General features: G+C 40.8%; 1 protein-coding gene across 5 annotated transcripts in view; it reads right to left on the reverse strand.

Moving 5' to 3' along the window:
• Window positions 1–5,535: 5,535 nt before the first annotated feature.
• LOC140209915 (alpha-1,3-mannosyl-glycoprotein 4-beta-N-acetylglucosaminyltransferase C-like) overlaps window positions 5,536–24,718 on the reverse strand; it is a 163,556-nt gene continuing 144,373 nt past the window's right edge. For all 5 annotated transcript variants that reach the window (XM_072278583.1, XM_072278579.1, XM_072278581.1 and 2 more), the window contains 2 exons: window positions 22,403–22,553; window positions 5,536–12,478 (listed from right to left, as the gene is read on the reverse strand). In XM_072278583.1, coding sequence (XP_072134684.1) covers window positions 11,322–12,478; window positions 22,403–22,553 — 1,308 coding nt within the window. In that variant the 3' untranslated portion in view covers window positions 5,536–11,321. The remainder of the gene's footprint in view (window positions 12,479–22,402; window positions 22,554–24,718) is intronic.

A 24,718-nucleotide genomic window follows, 5' to 3' on the forward strand; every position in this document is an offset into this window, starting at 1 on the left:
CTAGAAGATTATAAGTCTAGCATGAAGGAGCTCAAGAAAGAAATTAGAAGAGCCGGAAGGGGCCATGAGAAGACCTTGGCGGACAGTATTAAGGAAAACCCCAAAGCATTTTATAAGTATGTTAACAGCAAGAGGATAAGACGTGAGCGAATAGGACCAATCAAGTGTGACAGTGGAAAAGTGTGCATTCAACTGAAGGAGATAGCAGATGTACTTAATGACTACTTTGCTTCAGTATTCACTACGGAAAAGGATCTTGGCGATTGTAGGGATGACATACAGTGGACTGAAAAGCTTGAGCATGTAGATATTAAGAAAGAGGATGTGCAGGAGCTTTTGGAAAGCATCAAGTTTGATAAGTCACCGGGACCGGACGAGATGTACCAGTGGCTACTGTGGAAGGTGAGGGAGGAGATTGCTGAGTCTCTGGTGATGATCTTTGCATCATCAATGGGGACGGGAGAGGTTCTGGAGGATTGGAGGGTTGCAGTTGTTGTTCCATTATTCAAGAAAGGGAGTAGAGATAGCCCATAAAATTATAGACCAATGAGTCTTAATTCAATCGTTGATAAGTTGATGGAGAAGATCCTGAGAGGCAGGATTTATGAACATTTGGAGAGGCATAATATGATTAGGAATAGTTAGCATGGCTTTGTCAAAGGCAGGTCGTGCCTTATGAGCCTGACTGAATTTTTTGAGGATGTGACTAAACACATTGATGAAGGTACAGCAGTAGATGTAGTGTAGATGGATTTCAGCAAGGCACTTGATAAGGTACTCCATGCAAGGCTAATTGAGAAAGTTAAGAGACATGGGATCCAAGGGGACATTGCTTTGTGGATCCAGAACTGGCTTGCCCACAGAAGGCAAATAATGATTGTAGACGGGTCATATTCTGCATGGAGGTCAGTCACCAGTGGTGGCTAGCACGAGAGGACGCAGTTTTAAGGTGCTTGTTAGTAGGTATAGAGGAGATATCAGGGTTAAGTTTTTTACGCAGAGAGTGCATGGAATGGGCTGCCAGTGATGGTGGTGGAGGTAGGTACAATAGGGTCTTTTAGGAGACTCCTGGACAGGTATATGGAATTCAGAAAAATAGAGAGCTACGGGTAACCCTAGGTAATTTCTCAGCTAAGGACATGTTCGGCACAGCTTTGCGGGCCAAAGGGCATGTATTGTGCTGTAGCTTTTCTATGTTTCTATCTAAATGTGTGGTTAATGTCAGTGTGGAATCGATGCGCTGAAGTGCCTGTTTTCAATAAACTCTGTAATTATTTGACATTTGCACTTCAAGCAACTTTGGTCTACTAGAAGTTCAAAACTTTGATTATAGGACAGCCACAAATCTTAACTTGTTCAGGCTGATTCATGGTCTTGCCTCAAATAATCATCTGTAGTTACCATCTGCATTTATCATCTGCATCGAGCAATTCATATAGCAACCAGAGAGAATGACAGCAATTATGCTTCTTGAGTCATTAAACAATTGTGTATTCATACCGTTGCAGCAAAACCACTGATTTTTTTCAATCTAGGAATTGTCATTGTCGGAATTGCTACCTTGGGACTCAGGAGTACTGGCGGTTGTTTGAGATCTGCACCAAAGCACAGGGCTTACCCAACAAGAATAGTTGGAAGTTCTTCATATTGAATATAATTGCTAATGCTCATTGTACTTCTCAAGTGGCATGTGGTTACATTACATGGCTGATGTAAATTTAACAGATTGTTGTAAACTGTCATCGCAAATAATGAAGTGGTGAGTGAAGGTGAGGCGAATTAGAGGAATGAACTGTACTGCTTCCTTGCAAAATTGACGCAGATGGAGTTGGAGTGAGCGGTTCAGAGAGGAGTCATCGAGGCAGAGGAATTTCAATGTCCGTCCAACTAATACGGGTGCGAGGTTGGATCGCGCTAAGTGCCAAGCCGATTTGGATAGGTCAAGAATGGCTTTGGGCTGGGGGCCGTGATCTCGGGCCAGAGCATTTTGCTGTGGCACAATCCACTGTTTGGACAATGCAAAGCCTGGATAGACTGGAAAGGCAGTATGTCAGGGTTAGAGGCATGAGTCGGGCCAATTTTGCTCACTCTCCCGTGATGTTCACTCCACTCTCTGTGACGCTGAGGCTGAGACTGCCCCGGCTGCTGTGCTTCATGTCTCCAAGCTTCACGGTGATTCACCCTGCTAATATGATGAACTGAGATCGAGGCTTTGGGCCTACTCCACGGATTTGGATCTAAGGACTCATTTTAGTTCTTTGATAATAAATGTACTTGAATCTTAATGATGTCTCCACTCCAACCAGAAATATTGCTCGTGAGCTTAGGGTTCTCAATGCATTGTAGCAAATCATTGGAATTTATTTGATTTGTATTGGTTAGATGCTTTCTGTCGCACCTCAGTCTAATTCCATGAGTCAGAGCTATCGCTTGGCCAGTCCAGAACCACTCACTGTGAGGGGTGTAGCTCTGAAATATTCTTTAGATTCTAGAGTTTCAATAAGCTATCAGCTTTAACTTTACCATCTATCAATTGATGATCATTTTTATTCGGGCTGAATAGACAACTCCCACTGTTGAAGACTGGGTGTGTGGAATGCATTGCCAGGGTAGTGACAGAGGCTGATACATTAGGAACATTTAATGGATGATAGGAAAATGGAGGGCTGGGGGGATGGAACGGTCGGAGTGATTCTGAGTGGGTTAAAAGGTGGGCACAATATCACAGACCTGTAGTGTTCCGTGTAAACTCAGTGGATCAGGCAGTACCTACAGAGGCAAATGGAGAGTCGGCATTGAGATGAACATCACATGGACATTGAAATCTCCAATTTATGGTAGACTGCTGTCCTTCTGCCCCTTTTCACTCTCATCCTGACCTACTCCGTACTTTCTACACCCACTCCAGCTTCCAACGCCCTGCTTCTTTCCTTTGCTTCCCTTCTCCCGCACCAACTGCCCATCACCCATTCACTTCTCCTGCTGGTTCCTCTCCCCCACTGCTCCCATCTGCATTCCTCACCTCCTCCACATGATTTTATGTTCCTCTCTCATCAGATCCTATCACCTCCAGCCCTTTGTCACCTTCCAGCTTCTGACACTATTTCCACTCTCCCTTCTCCCACCTTCCCATCACCCCTCGTCACCTGTGTTAGTCTATCGCTCGTGAAATCTTGCTCCACCCCTTCTCTTCACTTCTTTATGCTGGCTGTCTCCCTTCTATCATTCAGTCCAGATGAAGGGATTTGACCCAAAATATCCATTGTCCATTGATGCTGTCTGACCCACCGAGGTCCTCTAACATAGTGTGTGCTGCTGCAGTGGAAAATAGTTAGTCAAATTAGCAAAAGCTTAGTGTCAGGTGGTGTATTAGGGACTCTGCATTCTTATGACAGGAAATTTTATTTCTCACGTGTAGTAGGAACACATTCTGTATACAGAGCACCACTGCCAAACTATGGTGTCTGAGAAGCTTCTACACAGGGCTTAACTCCTCAATGTCAAATGGCAGGACATTTGACTGCAGTCCTTCCCCACAAAGCCTTTATCTTACCTGCACCAAACTTCCAGTACATCCTTCAGCATGGGCTCCGGTAGCCTGGAATGTGCCGGTCTGTAACATTCCTCCACAGACATCGCATGGAACTGGAAGATCAACAAATTTTGGACATACAAAAGCACACCTTTCATTAACTTGATGATCTACCAGCTGCACTTTATCTCAGTGCTTTGCATGGGAACAACTAATGCCTTTTTAATCCTAAAAGTGAACTTGATTCAAACAGTGCAAAATATTATACATTCATGGCCAATACATTCAAGGGGCCTTAACATATTTTTAAACCATAGAACCACTGTCACTCATGAGGTCCCCAGGGGTGATATACTCCCTCACTGTTCAAGGGGCTTGCTCACCTGACTCAACCTCACCATGTGTAGGAGGAAGGAGCCTAGGCTGTTGTCCTTCCCCATTTTTTGTAAGCCACTTTATTCAGAGATTTTCAGTCAGCTTCCTTTTGACTCGAGCATCAACCCAACCTATTCCAGTGCATATGTACTTGTATTTGGTTTTGAAACCACTATTGCATTTGATACACATTTTCCATTATTTCTCTTTTAATGAAAAACAACAAAAATGAAAGCTAAGCAGCCAAATAATGTCCAGTCTTAAAGTTTTGTGCGTTGTATTTTCTTGACTGGGTAGATGGTCATTCCCAGTTTGGTTTTAATTGGTTGTACTTGTCCTGGGGCCTGTTACTTGTTCTGCAAGGTTAGGTTAGTGGTCATCCTTCATTACTGCTTCTGTCAAGCGGTCCTCTTCAGCGGTGGCCCTGGAATAACACCATTTGCCCAATTGTGGGATGTCCTCCTCTGAATGAACTAACATAATATGTACCAAATCACCAGTTACTTCTGTCCCATCTTGTGACATTCTGATGTGGGCTTCATCCTCACTGCACATCCAACTCTCGTAGGTTGCGTCCATTAATGGTCTTTATTTCAAAGCTCTTCCCATCCTTGATGCAAGTTTGTCTCTCAGGGGTCACTAGTCTTTAGAGCTCTCATTCTCAATGTTTGGTGGATTCAGTGGGTCTCAGCCTGAAATTTCAAATGTTTATTCCCCTCCATAGATGCTGCTGCCTTGCCGAGTTTCTCCAGCAAATTACAGAGAAAGGGATTGAGATACAGACTTAATTTGAAACCTACCCAATTGATGGATATAGAGGACATTGTATCTTGAAGTCCCAGATGTTACAAGTATCCCAGACAAAATTAGAAAGACATAATGCTTAAATATTGGGAAACCCTTGGTAAAAGCAGAAATTGTGACAAACACCCAGCAAGGCAGGTATCATATTTTGAGAGTATGTTTCAGTTTTGGATGTTAGATTCTTACTTAGCACTGACCACATTCATTCCTTATCACAAAAGAAACCAATGCAAATCCTTCTAAGTTATAGCAGGGTCACGTTCCTGTGAAATATTCGCAACCCCAAACTGTTCATAAGTTGGAAAGGTGGGCATGAATCAAGTTTACACACAGTAAAAGATGCCTGCAGTCACGTAACAGCTGGCAAACCCATCCCACCAGTTCCCCATGTGTTCTTCTGTATTTAACAGTTGTACATAATTCAGGTATTCATAATTTGGGAGGACTTGTAAATGAAACTAAGAGAATGAGAGTATGGACATAAAAATGGGTCAAAGTACAATAGGCTGCCAGTTCTACACCATTCTAGAAAAATATTTTGTTTGGCAAGTAAAATTAAAGATATTTTTCCTCCTTTTATGAAGCCCTGTCTTAGTGAAGGACAGTTATGGTGAAACCTACGACTCAGCTCACATATTCAACCGTACAATGTGATGTAATTGTTGTCAACAACAGAAAGAATCCAATGTAACATCTCAAACTGAGACTGAAGACAACTATTCAAGAATGTGTTTAACTTGTCTAACAATTTAGGAAAGGATTACATACGCAATACTAAGCAAATAAATTTATTCAAATACATTACTGACAATACAAATTTGCAGTCTTCTACATAAAAAGAAATTCTTTACAGGATAACTGAAATGAAAGCCCTAGTCCTAAAGTGCATTTGTAAAAATCTATTCAGAATAATGGAGACAATAAAATCAAAGTAAAACATGAACAAAAATTGATGAACAATCTTAGAGGATTTGAACAATTACATTTACTAATTGTGCTCATCTATGGAAGAACATAGCAACAGTGGCAGAATACATCTCCCAAGAACAGTGCATAATAACCTCAATAGAATAATTTCCCAATATCTCACAATAAAGGGTTTAGAATGAATCCAATGAAACAATACACTCTGTGCTTCAGTTGTATATCCTGTTTACAAAAGCCTAATTTGTATCATTCCGTTTTTATTTTACGGTGCAAACTGTGATGGCCACTTGAGGGTTAATGAAGAGCTGGAGTTGTGTTAGGAGTGACATATCAAACCATAGTTTAAAGAACACCTCCACTGTTGAAAATATACAGTGACTCTGCCAGGACGGTAAAATTCAAAAACTGGCAAACTTAGGAGGATTTTGAAAGGAGAAATCTGAAAATCATCTTTTCCCTGCTGATCCTGATAGATATTCTGGCTCCCTGTTTTCAAATTCAAAACCAGGTTTGCTGTATTAAACCCAACATACATTATTGGCCCTGTGAAAAGAAAATGTTCTATAAGAAAGTGAAATGATAATAATTTACATCAATTATGATTGTCACCACTGCATTTTAAAACAGTATTGAACACACGTAGGAAGCTAGTGTCATATTTTGTGTGACTTTCAGGAAGGTATCAACTGATTCACTAAACAAGGCAGTCCAGAGCTACATGGAACTTAACTCCATGCAGGTCCATTGAAGTAGATTTATTGTCATGAATTAGATTGTAATGCAGCAGTCACTGCTACCTGTTTACAGAAAGAAAAGCTCTGATAAGTCAACAGTTTATTTTGATATGAACGATGTGATTCTATGGTGCAGATTTGCCAGAATTAACCTGACCATAGCTGCTCAATCATGTTTGAAGAAATATTAACACAATGGTACTACAGAACGTGCATCAAGATTGATTTCTCAAAGCAACTTAATTTAAAATTCACTGTGCTCTTCACTATTAAACTTGAGAGATGTGTGACCAAACCAAAAAAAAAATCAATGTTCCTCTGGAGCTTATATTTATCTTGAGAACATGCAGGGCAAGCTACAAGAAACAACTTTCATGCTTAGTATCTCCACTGAGTATGATAAATGACAGAGCTTCAAAGCCCTAGACACCTGCCAACATGTTATCCAGTTCTTCAACTTAATTCTTACAAAATAACTCTAACCCTGTGGTTCGCGACCTTGTTATGACATGGAATTTTACCATTAACCGAGGGGCCTCTGGACGCCAGTAGGGAATCCTCATATACAATTTAATTTTGCATTTATTCTGACCACCCTGATTTTAACCATCTCCTAGCTGCCTGAAGTGGAAACCTTGGATTCCACATACTATAATCTGTTTTGTAGGTATTGTCATAGTAAGAGTTCACTTTGCTTTTCAAAAAATGTGAAATAATTGTTGATGACAACATTGAGTCTACTGCTGCTGGGTTCTAGCAGTGATTAAGGCTGTTGTGGTTTTTGGATTAAGGCTAGGCTTCATAAGACATCTGTAATGAACTTCACAGGATAAGACACAAACAATGGAATCAAATGGCAGTGTTAGTATGAAATTGCCACTCTAAAGCTACTTGACATAGGAAGTGATCATCTCCAAACATTAAAGGCTTAAGGCATTATTTTAACAAAAGCCATTTGTACACTTTCTTGATCTTTTGTCAATATTTATCTTTTATATGACTGGAAAGTGTCAAAAGCTGAGATGAAAAAGACTAATGGAACAATGTTCGAAGTGATTCCAAATGACCAGACCCATTATTAGCCAAAATAGAGAGGTGCAAGTCTTCCTGGTGGAGATGAACGATTAACCACAGGTGGTGACTAGTCTGTTGGTTGAAATACTGCAAACATACAGTACTTTGTGATGCATGTATATAGCTAGGGTGCCTAAAACTTATGCATAGCACTGTGGTAATTTTATGTATTGCACCGTATTGTTGTCAGAGGAAAAAATCATGGCATACGTGAGTGGTGATAAATCTGATTCTGATATGGTTCTTTTTTGCGGACCGAGAGTGGGAAGGATGCAGGGAGAGGCAAATCATGGTTGGGGAAAGCAGAAAGGAGAGGGAAGCATCAGAGAAACATTCTGTGATGAAATAAACCAATCGTTTGGAATCAAAAGACCTTGCCTGGTGCCTCAGGGCTGGGCATGTCCACCCCTGGCAATCCTTCTCTGCACCTCTCCACCCTCGCCATTCCCAACATTCTTCACTCCTGCCAGATTTACAAACTTGCTCTCCTCTCCACATTGAGGAATACAGTACTGTACAAAAGTCTTAGGCACCCCAGCTCTATTTTATTTATATATATGCTCACCAGTGAATGGAAAGAATCTGGGGCAGACTATAACAGTATTTACGACATTTAACACCACAAGTATTACTGAGGAAGGATGGATTCCTAGGCCAATCAATCCAATCTATAAATTTTATAAAGCATTTATTTTCTTCTCATCCTTCACCCACCTTCAAATATCAAAGCAGTATTTTCCAGCCAATTTTGTTTAAATAACTACCTGCCAATTACAGACCTTTAACAATGTGCCTGTCATTTGGGAATCAAGAATATGAGTTTATAAAGCAAATGAAGTGCAAACTTCAGGAGAGCAAAAATAACTCAGGGCCAAGGCCAAGGATTTACATGGAACTACTCATATGAATCAATTGAAAAATAAGATTGTCAAAATGGATGTAAAAGTCCCAAAATTTAAAATATGAATTTGCACTTAGTGATGTAAATCAACAGATCTTTTCATGACCTTTGAAAACACTATTGTCTAAGGTCAGTTAAGACTTCAACAATTCACAATCTATTGGAACACCAAATAAAGCAAAATTCACCCTGCAGGGGACCACATGAACCCTAGGAATTAGATTTCTTTACAAAATGGGTTTGAAACCTGGAGTGTAAACACCATCAATCCTCTGAGCATAATCCCTTTGTAAATCACTTGAGATCTTCACTAGCTCCCTATACATGGCTCCCTGGCAGTTTTTTCTAGAGCAGATAGACATCACTATTGGCATGGATGAAATGGGCTGAAAGGGGACCCCATTCCTGTGCTGGATGATCCTTTAAAAGTAACTTTGAAGATATTTGAAATCTGATATCATCACAGAACGGCTAAACAAGCTAATTTTTCTTCTTCTTTAGCCCTTAACTCCGTGTGGACTCATCGGGACGCCATCATGACGGCGTTTTTTTTCAGCAGGCTTTCTTATTTTTACGAGGCTGAGTTGCTAGCTCAACGCTCAACCCAGCAATGATGGAAAACGTGCAAGGGAGCCGGCTGGATTTGAACTCGGGAGCCTTTGCTCTAAAGTCCAGCGCTGATGCCATTACGCCACCAGCCTGCCAACACAAACTAATATCAGCCTAATTTGCCTTCAGTCTCTTAAGCCATTGAAAAGTATGGCGATCATGAAGGGTCAACTAATCATAGCAATGAGTTAGCTTATTTAGACTATAACATATATAATATATATATGATATGTGGAAATCCCATTCCCTGCAGTGGAGAGTTTAGAAAAGTGAGATAAAAGTGATCTAATTTAGTTTGGTAACATAGATCAATTGTTAAATAATCATTTGCATGGTTATAGTCTACTGCTGGATAATCTGATCTGAGAAATTGAACACCTGATAATGTTTGCATGAGCAGATGTAATCAAGTTTTTAATGGAATTAAATAACCATCACTTTGGTTACCACGATAATGAGCTAATCTTGGTACCTTCTTGTCGGGGTACAAACAAACAGGCCTCAACACTTCATACACAAAATGTTGAAGGAACTCAGCAGGCCAGGCAGCATTTTGTGTGTGTTGCTCAGGTTTCCAGCATCTGCATCTGCAGACGTTCTCTTGTGATATGATCGACACTTCCTAGTCACTTTCACTTACAGGATACTTCACATGTCTGAAGCACCTTTTGTATTTCTGACTAGCAGCAAAAATGAAAGCAAAATCTACTGTATATTTGATTGACAGATACAATGGTCTGAATGCATCCAATCTGAATCCATCTCCATGGAATAGTAAAAAATTAAACTAAGGAGATTCATCTTGAAAAAGTTAACTGTCATACAATGCAGCAATATCTAACATTCATGAACCATAGCTGCATTTAATATCCAAATATTTGAACCACACTTCTAACTAAAAAAGCACAAGTAAACAATTCCTTATTTACAGGATATCATGAATAAAGACCTTATTCATAAAGATAAAGATCAAAGTTATCTTGAAAACAGCAATGATCACATAATTTATGGAATATAACATCAAGGCATTCTTTGAATCATGGTGCAAATACTTATACAAGTATATATAATTTTTTCAGATATTTACACCTATTGTAAAGGCCATTTTTCCTCCTCTTCCTAAGGTAAGGCAAAGCACACCCACAACCATTTGAAGAGGAATTGTAAAATCATTCATAAAGAACAAAATAATTTCATTCTCCCTCAAATAGCCTCTAGCAATCATTTATACCTTAAGACTCAGATACTGAGTTGGGGACATTCCTAGCCATGGCTAGTCATATTAGGATAACATAAGTGACAAGACACTCAAACAGCCACTTTATTGTCCTTCCTTATATTGTGAACCTGTAGGAATGCCAATCTTGAGGCCATGCTACTCAGAGACTTGTGCTAATTTTGTTTTGTGAGTGTATGTGCTGTGTTTACCTTATACCCTGGCTCCAGGAAGAACAATGTTTAATTCAGCTACCAGGTTGAATAACAATAAACTTGAACTTGACTTGTTCAAACCTTCCCTTTTGGGGATGATTACAGAGAGTTTAACTCTTGATGGCTTATATCTGAAAAGATAGGCACAGTGATCTAACATTCATTTGATCAGAACATGGCAGTTACTGCTTTTGTTCAAAAACGATGTTTTGAATTTATTTATATGTCAGATTATCATTGTGCTTATTAATATTTGATTCAGAAGTGATCAGATGCTCACAGTATTTTGGGGAGAGCTTTGTAAAATTTTCACGTGAGCTTTGAAGTTGAATTGACATGCTTCCTGGCATTATCTACTTGACCCAGTCACTTCCCCTCACAACCCATCACATTATTCAGAGTAAAAGATGGAGAGCAGGAGGTATCCGTCCAATGAATACCATGACATTCTGATGTCCTGATTAACCTGATTTCATAAATCTGGGCTGATACATTAGCACAGAACACAAAATTTCACACTTTCTCAAACTAGCAATTGTGCTGCATAATAAACTGTGAAATGAGCAAACGGCCTGTTATAATGGTGAGCTTGCAGGTAGCCTGCCATTTGCAAGTGATTTTTGATGGTACATTGAAAGATCATATACAGCTGGAAAGTGCTTAATTACTTATTATATAGCTCTTTTCAGAACTACAGAACTGATGCTGTCTAACACGATATTCCCTGGACAAAGATGAGAGGAAGGTCTTCTGAATCTTCATGAGGTTTTCCCCTAATCACCAACTACTGAACACCTGGGGTTGGTTTAAGAGATCGCTGAGGATGGCTGTTGGACTACCCAGCCGGACAAACTCTGCAAATTCACTGATGAGATACTTGCAAAGAAAGACAACTCGATACAGGTCACTGAGGAGAGAATGATAGTGTACTTTGTCATAGAGAGGTGGCTTGCTTTGCCCAGATACCAATGCTGCGAATAATTAGCCAGTCTTTTTGGCTGTCTGTAATATATATTCGCACACATTCCACACTAAAGTTCACAATGGCACCTATGTCTTTTTGATCAAACAGTCCATTTTGAAATTCTTTTAACTTAACATATTCTGAACAATCCTTCCCCTTTTGTGTCTTTTTTGGATGCTTTCCAACTTCAACAATCCCAGAATGAAGAATATCGCCATGCCTTTCTTCCGAGCCAGTGGCTACATGGATTCTACTGATGTTCATTGGCTTTACAAACACAATAGTGAAGAAATCTCCAGTAGAGGGCGATTTTCCCCAGAAGTACTCTTCACTATTACTGTAGGCTTTGCTGGGGTCATAGTTTTCAAAAACTTTGAGGCTTGTGTAGATTGCCGCTGGTGGGTTGTCAGGGACATCAAAGAAATCTTCTTCAAAGTCATCATCCTTTAATCTATTCTCTGTCCCCCTAAAAGAAGAATAATAGCCAATGTGTTGAAACAGGGAAGGCTTAAAACGAATGACATCTTTTTGTGTGAGAAGGCCTCTGAAATGAGTTAATAACCAGTCACATGGCATCTCTTGGTAGAACATCAGTAGAAATTGGGCCAGTCTTGGAAGATCAGATGAGTGGTAAAGTTTTCCAATGTAACCCAGCTTAGAAAATTCCAGTGTTACCCAGTAGGAGCCCGCTTTTGAAGCGAGAACCTTCTTAATTGCAGTTAAGAAAGAGTGGGAACATTGAACATCATCTTCTAGCATTATGTAATAATCTGATAAATTTGCACAAAAGTTGAGCAAGAAAGCATAGTCTACATTTTGTTTCGACCTGAAAGTCACGCGATCAGCTGGATCATTATAATTCCTTTTCAAGCCTTTTAGGGGTGGGTAGTATACCTCTGGGGCATGAATAATGATCAAGTGGCCTGAGATTATATGGTGGGCAAATTTTGTGGCGATGTCCTGAACCACCTGCGCATTCCACTCCAGGTCAAAGTCTGCCAAATGGACGACCACCACCATCTCAGTGAGCTCTTCATTAGTCGATTGTTTGAATATGGACTTCAATGTCTCAAGAAGGTAATTTCCTCTCTTTCGCTTGACAGAAGACAATCCCACTGTAATGTATTCTGTAAATGAAACAGAAGCAAGGTTGTACGATTGTAGAAATATTCTGAGCAACATTCAAATACTTTTGAAGGAAATTATTCCAACTGTTTCTATTCTATATGGAAGCAAATTGATTTTATGTAATTAATAACTGGATTGCACAGCTTCCAAATTCTGATCTTGAATATTTTGTTTTGCTTGCTGCATGGCACACAATTTCAATTTGAACCATTTGCTTCCTTTGTTCATTGGATTTTTCTCTGACCATTTGTCTTAACATCAGCAACATACACATTCTGTTTTGGAATTACATGAAAAGTGGTCATGATAACATGATCTAAATCCCCAATTTTTTCTGGGCTTACTATCCATATGCTAAACATGTTAAAATATACACAAGGTCTCCCCAATTTCTGAATGACCTGACTTACAGAAGTCTGACTTGATGCAAATACTGCCATGCATTTTTAAAATGTTTTTCAAGCTATTAAATGCATTTCACTGTATTCAATAACTGAATACAGTACATATTCAATTAGTTTAATTATAGGTACTGTTAAGAGTGATTATTGAAATGAAAGAATTATAGCAATTGTATACAGAGTGATACAATATGGACTATAGGAAATAGACATTTGATCTGAGGTGAAATTGGCTATGGATAGTTCCCAGGACTTGAACCCTTAGGTAATCCAGGGACTGTCGTTATTCTGGAGCAAAGATTGATGATGCAGTCAACAGAAGTTTATTTTCCTTCTTTATTTGGGTCAAAATAACAACACTTGTTCTAATTGCAAAGGTTTGAAGTAAAAAAAGAGTTCAGACAACCCAGCTGTAATAAATGTCTCACTGGCTTGCACAATCAATGTGTCACACTTATATGGGGTAAAGGGAAAAATGTTCTCTTTCTGTCATTTAGTGTACAGCAAAAGGTACTTGATACTACCCTGGACCAATGTCATTGCTATCATCTGAATGATGATTATAATAATAATAATAATAACAGTAATAACAACCTTTACTTATAGAGTACTTTTCATGCAGATGACGTAAACTTAGAAAACCTACAGCACAATACAGACCCTTCGGCCCACAAAGCTGTGCTGTACATGTCCTTACCCTAGAACTACCTAGGCTTACCCATAGCCCTCTATTTTTCTAAACTCCATATACCTATTCAGGAGTCTCTTAAAAGACCTTATCGTATCTGCCTCCACCACTGCTGCCGGCAGCCCATTCCACGCACTCACCACTCTCTGCGTAAAAAACTTACCCCTGACATCTCCTCTGTACAAAGTGATCAAAGTACAAACATGAAAATAAAATAAAAAAATAAAAAGAAAGATGAAAATAAAATACAAAAAGATATTTTCAAAAATAAGGTTAAATAGATAGGCGTTGATCTGGTGCTTAAAAATGTCTACTGAGTATGTATCCTTATGGTTTTAGATACTGAGTTCCACAGTTTGGGAGGGTAGTTCAAAAAAAAAAGTTGACCAGCCAGTCATCTTTTGAAGGAGATTGTTTAAACTTAAGAGACTAATGGAAGGAGACCTGAGATCTCGAGGAGGATTATCAAACAAATACCATTTTGTCCCAGAACATTAAAAATTGTAAAAGCTAGTAGGAAAACATTTAAATCAATTCTAAAAATTCTACAGAAAGCCAACACAGATTAACTTGTATGGGAGTGATATGTTCCTTCAGCCTGGTTTTGTTTAAAAGCCTAGCAGCAGTGTTCTGAATGAGTTAATGATTGTCAATAGAATATTTGGGAAGGCCAGTAAAAAGTGCATTACAGTAGTTTAGTCTATTCGAAATAAAGGCGTGAACTAGGTTTTCAGCATCATCACATGACTGAAAAGGATGGAACTTTCCAATATTTCTTAAGTGTAGAAATGCTGCTCCAGTCACTTTCTTTCTGCACGATTTAAAATTCAAATCGGAACCAAGGATACCTCCCAGGCTTGCTACTTCTGATTTTTACAAGGGGAGCAAAGTTCAAAGGTTCATTGATTATTAAAGCGTACAATTCTGAAATTCTTCTCCTCCAGACAGCCATGAAATCAAGAAAGAAAAGAATGGCAACACGATTATCAAGCGCCAAATCTCTCCTCCCCACACAAAAATGGAACAGGCACGTCAACCCCCAAATCACCCTCCCCCATACACACAAAAAAATGCGACAGATCGGGCGAAAAAGACAGAACGTAAAAAGACTACAAGACAGAAACAAAGCCTATAGTCCAAGTCCATATCCAAAATGTAGAAAAGCCTGGGTAACATTATGCAGGCACACAGGCAGGCCTTTCCCTCTCCGGTAGCAGAGCGATCCCACCAGCGATCAAAAGGCAGTCTCTATTCTCCATAGCAGAGTGATCATCAGCGATCAAAAGGCAGTGTTTTCTGTCTGTAGCTGAGTGATCTCACCAGTGATCAAAAGGCAGTCTCCCCTCTCCAGTAGCAGCGCGATCCCACCAGCGATCAAAAGGCAGTCTCCACTCTCCATAGCAAAGTGATCATCAGCGATCAAAAGGCAGTGTTTTCTCTCTGTAGCTGAGCGATTCCACCATTGATCAAAAGGCAGTCTTCCCTCTCCAGAGTAGAGTGATCCCACCAGTGATCAAAAGGCAGTCTCTCCTCTCTAACAGCAGAGTGATCCCACCAGCGATCAAAAGGCAGTCGCCCCTCTCTGTAGCTGAGCGATCCCACCAGCGATCAAAAGGCAGTCTCCCCTTTCTAGCAGCAGAGTGATCCCACCAGCGATCAAAAGGCAGTCTCCTCTCTCTGTAGCTGAGTGATCTCACCAGTGATCAAAAGGCAGTCGCCCCTCTCTGTAGCCGAGTGATCCCACCAGTGATCAAAAGGCAGTCGCCCCTCTCTGTAGCTGAGTGATCCCACCAGTGATCAAAAGGCAGTTGCCCCTCTCTGTAGCTGAGTGATCTCACCAGTGATCAAAAGACAGTTGCCCCTCTCTGTAGCTGAGTGATCTCACCAGTGATCAAAAGGCAGTCTCCCCTCTCTGTAGCTGAGTGATCTCACCAGTGATCAAAAGGCAGTCGCCCCTCTCTGTAGCTGAGTGATCTCACCATTGATCAAAAGGCAGTCGCCCCTCTCTGTAGCTGAGTGATCCCACCAGTGATCAAAAGGCAGTCGCCCCTCTCTGTAGCTGAGTGATCCCACCAGTGATCAAAAGGCAGTCGCCTCTCTCTGTAGCTGAGTGATCCCACCAGTGATCAAAAGGCAGTCTCCTCTCTCTGTAGCTGAGTGATCTCACCAGTGATCAAAAGACAGTTGCCCCTCTCTGTAGCTGAGTGATCTCACCAGTGATCAAAAGGCAGTCGCCCCTCTCTGTAGCTGAGTGATCTCACCAGTGATCAAAAGGCAGTCGCCCCTCTCTGTAGCTGAGTGATCCCACCAGTGATCAAAAGACAGTCGCCCCTCTCTGTAGCTGAGTGATCCCACCAGCGATCAAAAGGCAGTCGCCCCTCTCTGTAGCTGAGTGATCCCACCAGTGATCAAAAGGCAGTCGCCTCTCTCTGTAGCTGAGTGATCCCACCAGTGATCAAAAGGCAGTCTCCTCTCTCTGTAGCTGAGTGATCTCACCAGTGATCAAAAGACAGTCGCCCCTCTCTGTAGCTGAGTGATCTCACCAGTGATCAAAAGGCAGTCTCCTCTCTCTGTAGCTGAGTGATCTCACCAGCGATCAAAAGGCAGGCAGCTGGCGCTCACCTTCCACATTCACCTCAAAGTTTCAATGTCCCTTGTTGCTTTAATCGATGAACAATGGAAGCTTTAACTAGCGAAATGGAGTCGAACATTGGCTTGTGGTAAATTGTGTCAAAGGAAGAACTTAGATCTAGAAGAATTAGAACCAAGACTATGTTGTAATTGTTGCTGAGCGTCAAGTCACTGACAATTTTGATAAAGGTCGCCTTTCCATTCAGGTTTTGGTGCTTTGCTCCAAAACCTGAATGGAAATTTCTAGAATATTGTTCTCATTCAGAAAGTTGTTGAGTTGGTTGAAAATAACTTTCTCAAAAACCCTGCCCAGGAAGAGAAGGTTTTGTTAAACCTAATGCCTCACTAGCAAGGTTTGGCTTTTTAAAGCAGGGGTTTGACAGCCGCATTTTTGACAGCATCTGCGAAAACATCAGTTTCAAGGGATGTGTTAATAATTTTCATAACAGATTTGAAAACAGTATTAAAGAGCCCTTAAAAAGTGCGGTAGGGATAGCAAATAGACAGTTCACTCCTTGTTATAATGTTATAGAGTTTTGAATTAGAAATTATTGTAAATTTTGGCATGGTTGCGTCTTTTTACAAAGTTGGCTGTAGATGTTACCAGTATACCTAGCCATACACTCCCTAATGGAAGTAAATTTGTTAATAAATTATTTTGCAAATTCCTCACATTTTGTAGCAGATGCTTCACTGAGGACACTATAGGTTGGGGAAATGTTCAACAGTTGCTTGATGGTTGAGAATATATTCTTGACTCGCTGATATTCTCGGTAGTAATCTTGGAAAAATGGACTCTCCTTGCAGGGCATATAGAGCATTAAAGGAGGCTAGTTTTTCTTTGAAAATATTACGATGGACGTCTAGCCCAGTCTTCCTCCATTTTTTCTCAACTATCCTGCATTACCTCTCGAGTTCATGGATAGAATTATTTAACCATTGTGATAATTAACTAAGTGATTTCTTGTTAACCCTAAGTGAAGCCACCATGTTTAATACATTAGTCAAGTTATTGTTCAAAGAATCAACTATCTCATTTACTGAGCAGTTTAGATCACATGGGTCAGATAAACCAGCCAGCTCAAAGAATTTAAGTTGTGTTGCAGATTCAAGAAACTATTATTTTAACTCTGATTTCTTTTGTGGTCTTGGTTCCAGGCAGGAAGGCATCAAAGTACACAAAAATGATCAGAGATACTGGTATTAGTCAAAGAGATATTAATAATATTTAACCACTTTGTCATTACTAAATCAAATGTATTTCCAAGTGGGCTCAGTGACATGCTGGGTATAATCTAGGCTGTCTAGTAAGAACATGAATTTAGCTGCCATAGAGTTTACATTTGAGAGATCATTAATATGATTATTGAAATCACCATCTCGTCATAGTTCAATATACAAGGGGTGATTGTTAAGTTTGTGGCCTAAGGTAGAAGAAGTCAATTTTAGAAAACCTAGCATATTTAATTTTCAACATAGTTCCCTCCTACATTTACACACTTAGTCCAGTGGTCATGGAGCATACAGATCCCTTCTTTGTAGAAGTGGTCCACAGTGGAGGTGATTGATAAGTTCGTGGCCTAAGGTTCAAGGAGATGAGTTATTAACTTCAAACTTTCTGCATTATCACTCAAAGGGTTGAATTGCATGTGCATCTAACGAGAGCTTCTTGGACCTCCAGGTGGTCCAAAGCAGAGGCGATTGATAAGTTTGTGGCCTAAGGTAGAAGGAGATAAGTTACACTGCTCTCGTTATGTGCACGTGCAGTTCAACTCTAAGTGAAAATGCAGTAAGTTTGAAGTTAATAACTCATCAATCACCCCTGCTGTGGACCACTTTCTGGAGGTCCAAGACACCGACTTCTACAAAGAAGGGATCTGTATGCTCCATGACCGCTAGACTAAGTGCGTAAATGTAGGAAAGATAAATGTGCTAGGTTTTCTGAAATTGACTCCTTCTACCTTAGGCCATGAACTTGTCAATCACACCTCGTAATAGAGGACAAGAAACTGAAAGGGAAAACAGGCATTGGTCTTAGGAGAACAGTAACTGGTAACACAGAGGACAGGATCTGTACCACAAATTTTAAACACGTGTACCTCAAAACTTGAAAAATTGTTGACTGTCAGTTGCACCCAAAATGTTCACAGTGGGGTAGTCAGTTAGCAGGCAATGAAGCTTGTACGTTACGTCAGAGACTTCAGCGCCAGGAAAACATACCGTCACACTTAGCTTTCACTTGATGTTCCTGATGATGGAGTCACCGATTGTCAGCATTGTTGGAGACTGGGGAGAAGATAGTGGAATCTGTGGTGGCGTGGCAGACCGGGAGGTAGCCTGAAAGCTACCCAACTTAACGTGCAGTGGAGGCAGAGAGGTATCTACTGGGAGTCTGGAGAAGCGTGTAGCTGCCGGCGGTAAGCATCTCACCACTTGCGACTAAGTCCCTGATGGCCCAGGACATGGAGGATGAGCCAAGTGGTCAGCAAGCGAAACTGTTGCTCATCCAGGGCATTGAATCTATTCAGTATTTGGATTTCTTGGTGGAGGACTGGAGCGGTTGGGCCTTCCTACAACCAAAGCACTGCTAAGCAGGCAGTTAGATTAGATTAGATTATGAGAACACTCAGTCCTCTTTTATTGTCATTTAGAAATGCATACATGCATTAAGAAATGATACAATGTTTCTCCGGTGTGATATCACAGAAAACAAGACAGACCAAAGACTAACACTGACAAAACCACATAACTATAACATATAGTTACAGCAGTGCAAAGCAACACCATAATTTGATGAAGAAAAGTCCATAGGCACAGTAAAAAAAATATTCTCAAAGTCCCGAGTCGATCGACTCCCGAGGCCCCGATAGCGGCGGCAAAAGGGAGAAACTCCCTGCCATAAACCTCCAGGCACCATCAACTTGCTGATACCTTGGATGCAGCCGACCACAGCCGACACTGAGTCCATCTGTCCGAAAACTCCGAGCTTCCGAGCAGCCTCTCCGATACAGCCTCCCAAGCGCCATCCTCTGCCGAGCACCTTCGACCTCTTCCTGGCTGCTGAAACACGCAAAGCCGAGGATTTCGAGGCCTTCAGCTCCAGAGATTCCGGTTAACACACAGTAGCAACGATAGCAAAGCAGACATTTCAGAAGTTTTCCAGATGTTCCGCTGTGCTCTCACGTCTGTCTCCATCAAATCAGGATTGTGCACAGTCCCCTACTTGACAGATAACAGATATTCATCACCGGAGAGGCTGTGCGCGCTGTCGTCGCGCTGCCATCTTCTCTCCTCATGAGCTAGATGATGTTTTGACCCTAGCTCCAAGCTGAACCCAGAGCTTGTTTGGCTTGGCTAGAGTGGCCTCTGAACAAGGAGTTGTGGAAATGGGCCTAATCCAGGAGACAGTCAACTTCACCTCCGGTGGTGGCAGTGGCACCCAAAGCAACTACAGAGTCAAGGAATTGCTCGTCACCCTTAACTTGATGAAGCTGGGATATTCTCCTGTCTAGTTCAGTGATGATTCTTCCAGACACGGTGAAGACAGCCCTCACAGATAGGCGGGGTGGTGTGAGGTGGCATGGCCCCAGTCTCACAATGTATATTAGACCATAAACCATATGACCTAAGATTAGAATTAGGTCTTTGTCCCATTGAGTCTTCTTTGCCATTCCATCATGGCTGATTTATCATCCCTCTCAACCCTATTCTCTGGCCTTCTCACCGTTAGCTTTGGTGCCCTGACTGATCAAGAACATATCGACCTCTGCCTTAAGTATAATCACTGATTTGGCCTGCAGAGCTGTCTGTGTCAAGGAATTCCACCAGTTCACCACCCTCTGGGTAAAGAAATTTTTCCTCATCTCTGTTCCAAATGGATGTTCCTCTCTCCTGAGTCTGTGCCCCCTGGCCCTAGACTACCCCCACCATTGTCTCCACACCCACTCTATCCAGATCTTTCAATACTTGATCATTTTCAATGAAACCTCCCCTTGCTCTTCTAAATTCCAGCAAGTTCAGGCTCAGAGACGTCAAACACTCCTCACAATGCTCCCTTTCATTCCTGGGATCATTCTCCTGAACCTCCTATAGAATCTCTCCGTTGTCAGCACATCCTTCCTTAGATAAGTGGCCCAAAAGTGCTCACAATACCCCAAGTGAGGCCTTATCAGCGCCTTATAACACCTCCATATTACATCTTTAAATTCTAGTCCTCTCGAAATAAATGCTAACCTTGCATTTACCTTCCTCATCATCAACTCAACCTGCAAGTTACCCTTCAGGGAATCCTGAATAAATCCATTTGCACCTCTGATTTTGAATTTTCTCCCCATTTACAAAATAGTCCATGCCGTCATTCCTTCTGCTAAAGTGCATAACAGTCCATCTACCACTTCTTTGCCCATTCCCCCAATCTGTCCAAGCCCTTCTGCAGACACCAAGTTTCCTCAACACTACTCACCCCTCCACCTACCTTTGTATCATCTGCAAACTTGGCCACAAGGCCACTTATCCAAATCATTGACATACAATGAGAAAGGAAGCAGTTCCAACACTGACCCCTGTGGCACACCACTAGTCACCAGGAGTCAACCAGAAAAGGCCCCTTTTATTCCCATTCTTTGCCTCCTGCCAGTCAGCCAATTTTCTATCCATTTTGGCGCCTTTCCCATAACACCACAGGCTCTTATTTTGTTTGGCAGCCTCATGTGTGACATCTCGTCAAAGGCCTTCTGAAAATCCAAATATAGAACCTCTACTGATTCTCCATTGTCTATCCTGCTTGTTATTTCCTCAGAGAATTCCAACAGTCAGGCAAGATTTCCCCTTTAGAAAACCATGTTTTTATCATGTGCCTCCAAGTACTTTGAAAGCTCATCCTTAATAATAGCCTCCACCACCTTTCCAACCACTGAAGTCAGGCTAGATGGCCTATAATTTTCTTTCTTCTACCTCACTCCCTTTTTAAAGAGTGAAGTGACATTTGCAATTTTCCAGTTCTCAGAAACTATTCCAGAATCTAGTGATTCTTGGAAGTTCATTACTAATGCCTCCACAATCTCTTCACCTACGTACCTCTTTCTGGTACTTAGTCCATCTGATTCAGGTGACTTACTGTATCGGTCTTCAGAGTTTTCAGCTTCCTAAGCATCCTCTCCTTAGTCCTAGCAATGACACTCACTTCTGCCCCTGACACTCCAGCATTTCTGGCATTCTGCTAGTGTCTTTCACAGTGAAGACTTATTCAGTTTGACCATTTATTTGTCCCCCATTACAACCTCTCCAGTGTCATTTTCCAATGGTCTGATATCCACTCTCGTCTCTCTTTAACTCTTTATATATCTGAAAGAAGTATTGTATGTATCCTCTTTAATATTATTGGCTAGCTTCCCTTCATATTTAATCTTTTCTCTCTATATGGATTCTTAGTTGCCTTGTGTTGATTTCTAAAAGCTTCCCAATATTCTACCTTCCCACTAATTTTTGCTGTATTATATGTCCTCTCTTTAGGTTTTATGCTGTCTTTGACTTCCCTTGTCAGCCATGGTTCCCTCATTCTTTCTTTGGGATGAAAGATAGGTTCTGGACTTTGAAATTTACACATTAAGTATCTGATTTCTTCTAGCAACTGTGTTCCCTTTGAAACTTAATAGCATGGTACAAGTAACTGTGGTATCACACAGTCCAAAATTTAGCCCAAGGTGCTTAACTATTACTGGCTCGAGAATCATTTCTTCAGCTAATTCAACACACAGAAAATGGAAGAACTCAGCAAGTCGGGCCCCATCCATAGAGGGAAATTAAAAAAAAGATGACATTTCAGGCCAAGACCCTTCATCTGTCCTCTTAAGGGGTCCTAGCCTGGAAATGTTGACTATTTGTTTCCTCCTATAGATGCTATAGCTGAGTTCCTAAGCATTTTGTGCGGGTTGCTCAAGATTCCAGGATCTGGAGAATCTCGTTTACTTTCAGCTAGTTATTGTGTCTCAAATTGAAATAAAAATTGTCAGATCTTCAGCTGCTTTCTAGAAACAATTGAATCATTTGTTTGGATAAAAGCAACTTTTTCCAAAATTCATGTTCATGTGCACATTAGACAATGGTTCCTGCTTGAGACTAGATACACATACATATCAGTTCATTGCAATCTTATCTCTTTATAGTTAACTCATGAGAAACTTTAAGAATAATATTTCTCTTACTCTTTTTTAATAAAGGGTACCCTGCCAAAAATTGATAGGTGATGTTAATGGGCGAAGAAAAATTTATCAGCTCCCTGAAGTTCTGCACATTTCTCTCAGAATATAGCTGCTGCACAGCTATTTCTTTGGCCAATCGCTTTTCTTCTTCTTCCTGAAAGACAATAGGAAATTGGACAATTATCAAAGATGCATACTTCAGTAATGCTCATTTTACGGGCCATCAGTAATCTTGGCATAAAAAGGAGACATCACATATGAAAAATCTCAACATGGCTACGTGAGCCATTTATATTTTTCCCCACAGAGGTAGCTATGGCCGTGGGAAATGTCTGTTTCTGGAGTTAGCAACATATGCTGAAAGGATATTTTAAAACATTTTTGCTGAGTTCTAATTTCCTGTTCAACTAAATACTTGAAGAACTTGCATTTCTATTAAATCTAGTTGTAAATGAATTAACTTCAAAGCAAAATTGAGTGATTAAGTTTTGGATTTAAGGGATTTTCTGAAACAGGGACATTGGAAATTAGGATTTTTTTAAAACAATCGTCAACATACACTGAAATAGAGGAAAATATTGGAAATACTCAGCAAGTCAGTCAGCATCCACGAAGAGAGAAACAGGGTTAGTGTTACAGGTCATCATTTTCTATTGCCTTTTGGATTTTCTTTATCTGAAGTACTTTATTCTCAGACTACTCTAAATTAGTTTAGCTTGATTGATGCAAACTCAGCGCGGGCTGTACCCTGAGTATTCTGCTGAGGTTCATGAACATGCTCAATGCTAATGCAACATCCTCACTGTCTCCTGGGTATCTCTGGTCCACGTCCTTTCAAAGAGGAGAAGCATTTGAGATTGTATTGAGAACCTTTGATCCATGTATTGGGAGCTGTGCATAAACAGTGCAAGGAGCACACCACCTCATAGACTAATTGGCAACTGGCCCTTCAAGGCACCTCTGCCCTGTCTGTGAAAGAATCTATGGATCCCACACTGGCCTCGGTCACAAAACAGAAGGGGAAGAACGTTAGGTTTGATTCTGAGGGGCTGCCCGAGAAGAAAAGACAGTATTCTCCATCAGGAAAAGCAAGTAACATATCTGTGTTGAATTCTTCTTTAATTTAGAACATAGAGCAGTACAGAACAATACACGTGCTCTGGACCATGATGTTATGCTGACTTTTTAAAACCTACTCCAAGATCAATCTAACACTTCCCTCTTGCATAGCCCTCAGTTTTTCTTTCGTTTATGTGCCCACGTAAGAGTCTCTTAAATAGCCCCAGTGAGTCTTCCTCTACTATCACCCTGGCAACATGCTCTACATACACACCACTCTGTAAAAACACCCATCTCCAACATTCCCCCCTACTCTTTCCTTCAGTCATCTTAAAATTATGCCCTCTTATGTTATCCATTTCTGCCCTGGGGAAAAGGCTTTGACTGTCCATTGTATCTATACTTCTTACCTCATACACAAATTTAGTTCTGTGCTTCCACAATAACACTACAACATGGAACAAATTTCTGAGGGCAGGCTTGTTTTTGGTTCTGCTATTATCTTTGTAAGAGTGACAAAATGTCAGGCCACACAGAAGCAGCAAGTAGAGCTGCTGCCTCCCATCGCTGGCAATCAAGAGTTAATCCTGATCTCAAGTGCTATCTGTGTGCAATTGATGGCTTTGGATATGCCTGCAGTTGTAAATGTAACTATTATGACTAGTAGCTAATCTTTGGTCAATCTTTCTGAAACCTCTTCAGGATAATATCTTACAAAGGGCAAGATATCAGCTGGCCTTCTTGTTCAAATGTCAGCAAAATGTTCAGGACGACTGAGATATTCCTTCAAGAGAGAGGTTTGGAACTTGGGTAAATCAATATAACAGGAGGGAGATTTGAGCCAGACATCAGTTTGGGTTTGGGTGAAATAACTATCCCTCTTACTACTGGGATAGCAATCTGACTGGGCTCGTCGTAATATTATTACAAATAAAGACCTCTACTTTGGTGCAGAATCTGGCAGGAAAGGTTCGAAGGTTTTATGTCAATGGAAATTAAAAGTTGTCATTTAAAGTTAAAGTTAAATTGGATAGATATATGGACAGGAAAGGAATGCAGGGTTATGGACTGAGTGCAGGTCAGTGGGACTAGGTGAGGGTAAGAGTTCAGCATGGACTAGAAGGGCCGAGATGGCCTGTTTCCGTGCTGTAATTGTTAAATGGTTATATGGAAATGTGCAGCCATCTGACACATGGTGCATTATAAGGAAACCATGTCAGAAGGTATGAATTACTGAAGTTAATTAACTCTGAGCATTAC

Source organism: Mobula birostris, chromosome 14 (assembly GCF_030028105.1).
Source record: "Mobula birostris isolate sMobBir1 chromosome 14, sMobBir1.hap1, whole genome shotgun sequence".
Taxonomy (NCBI): Eukaryota; Metazoa; Chordata; class Chondrichthyes; order Myliobatiformes; family Myliobatidae; genus Mobula; species Mobula birostris.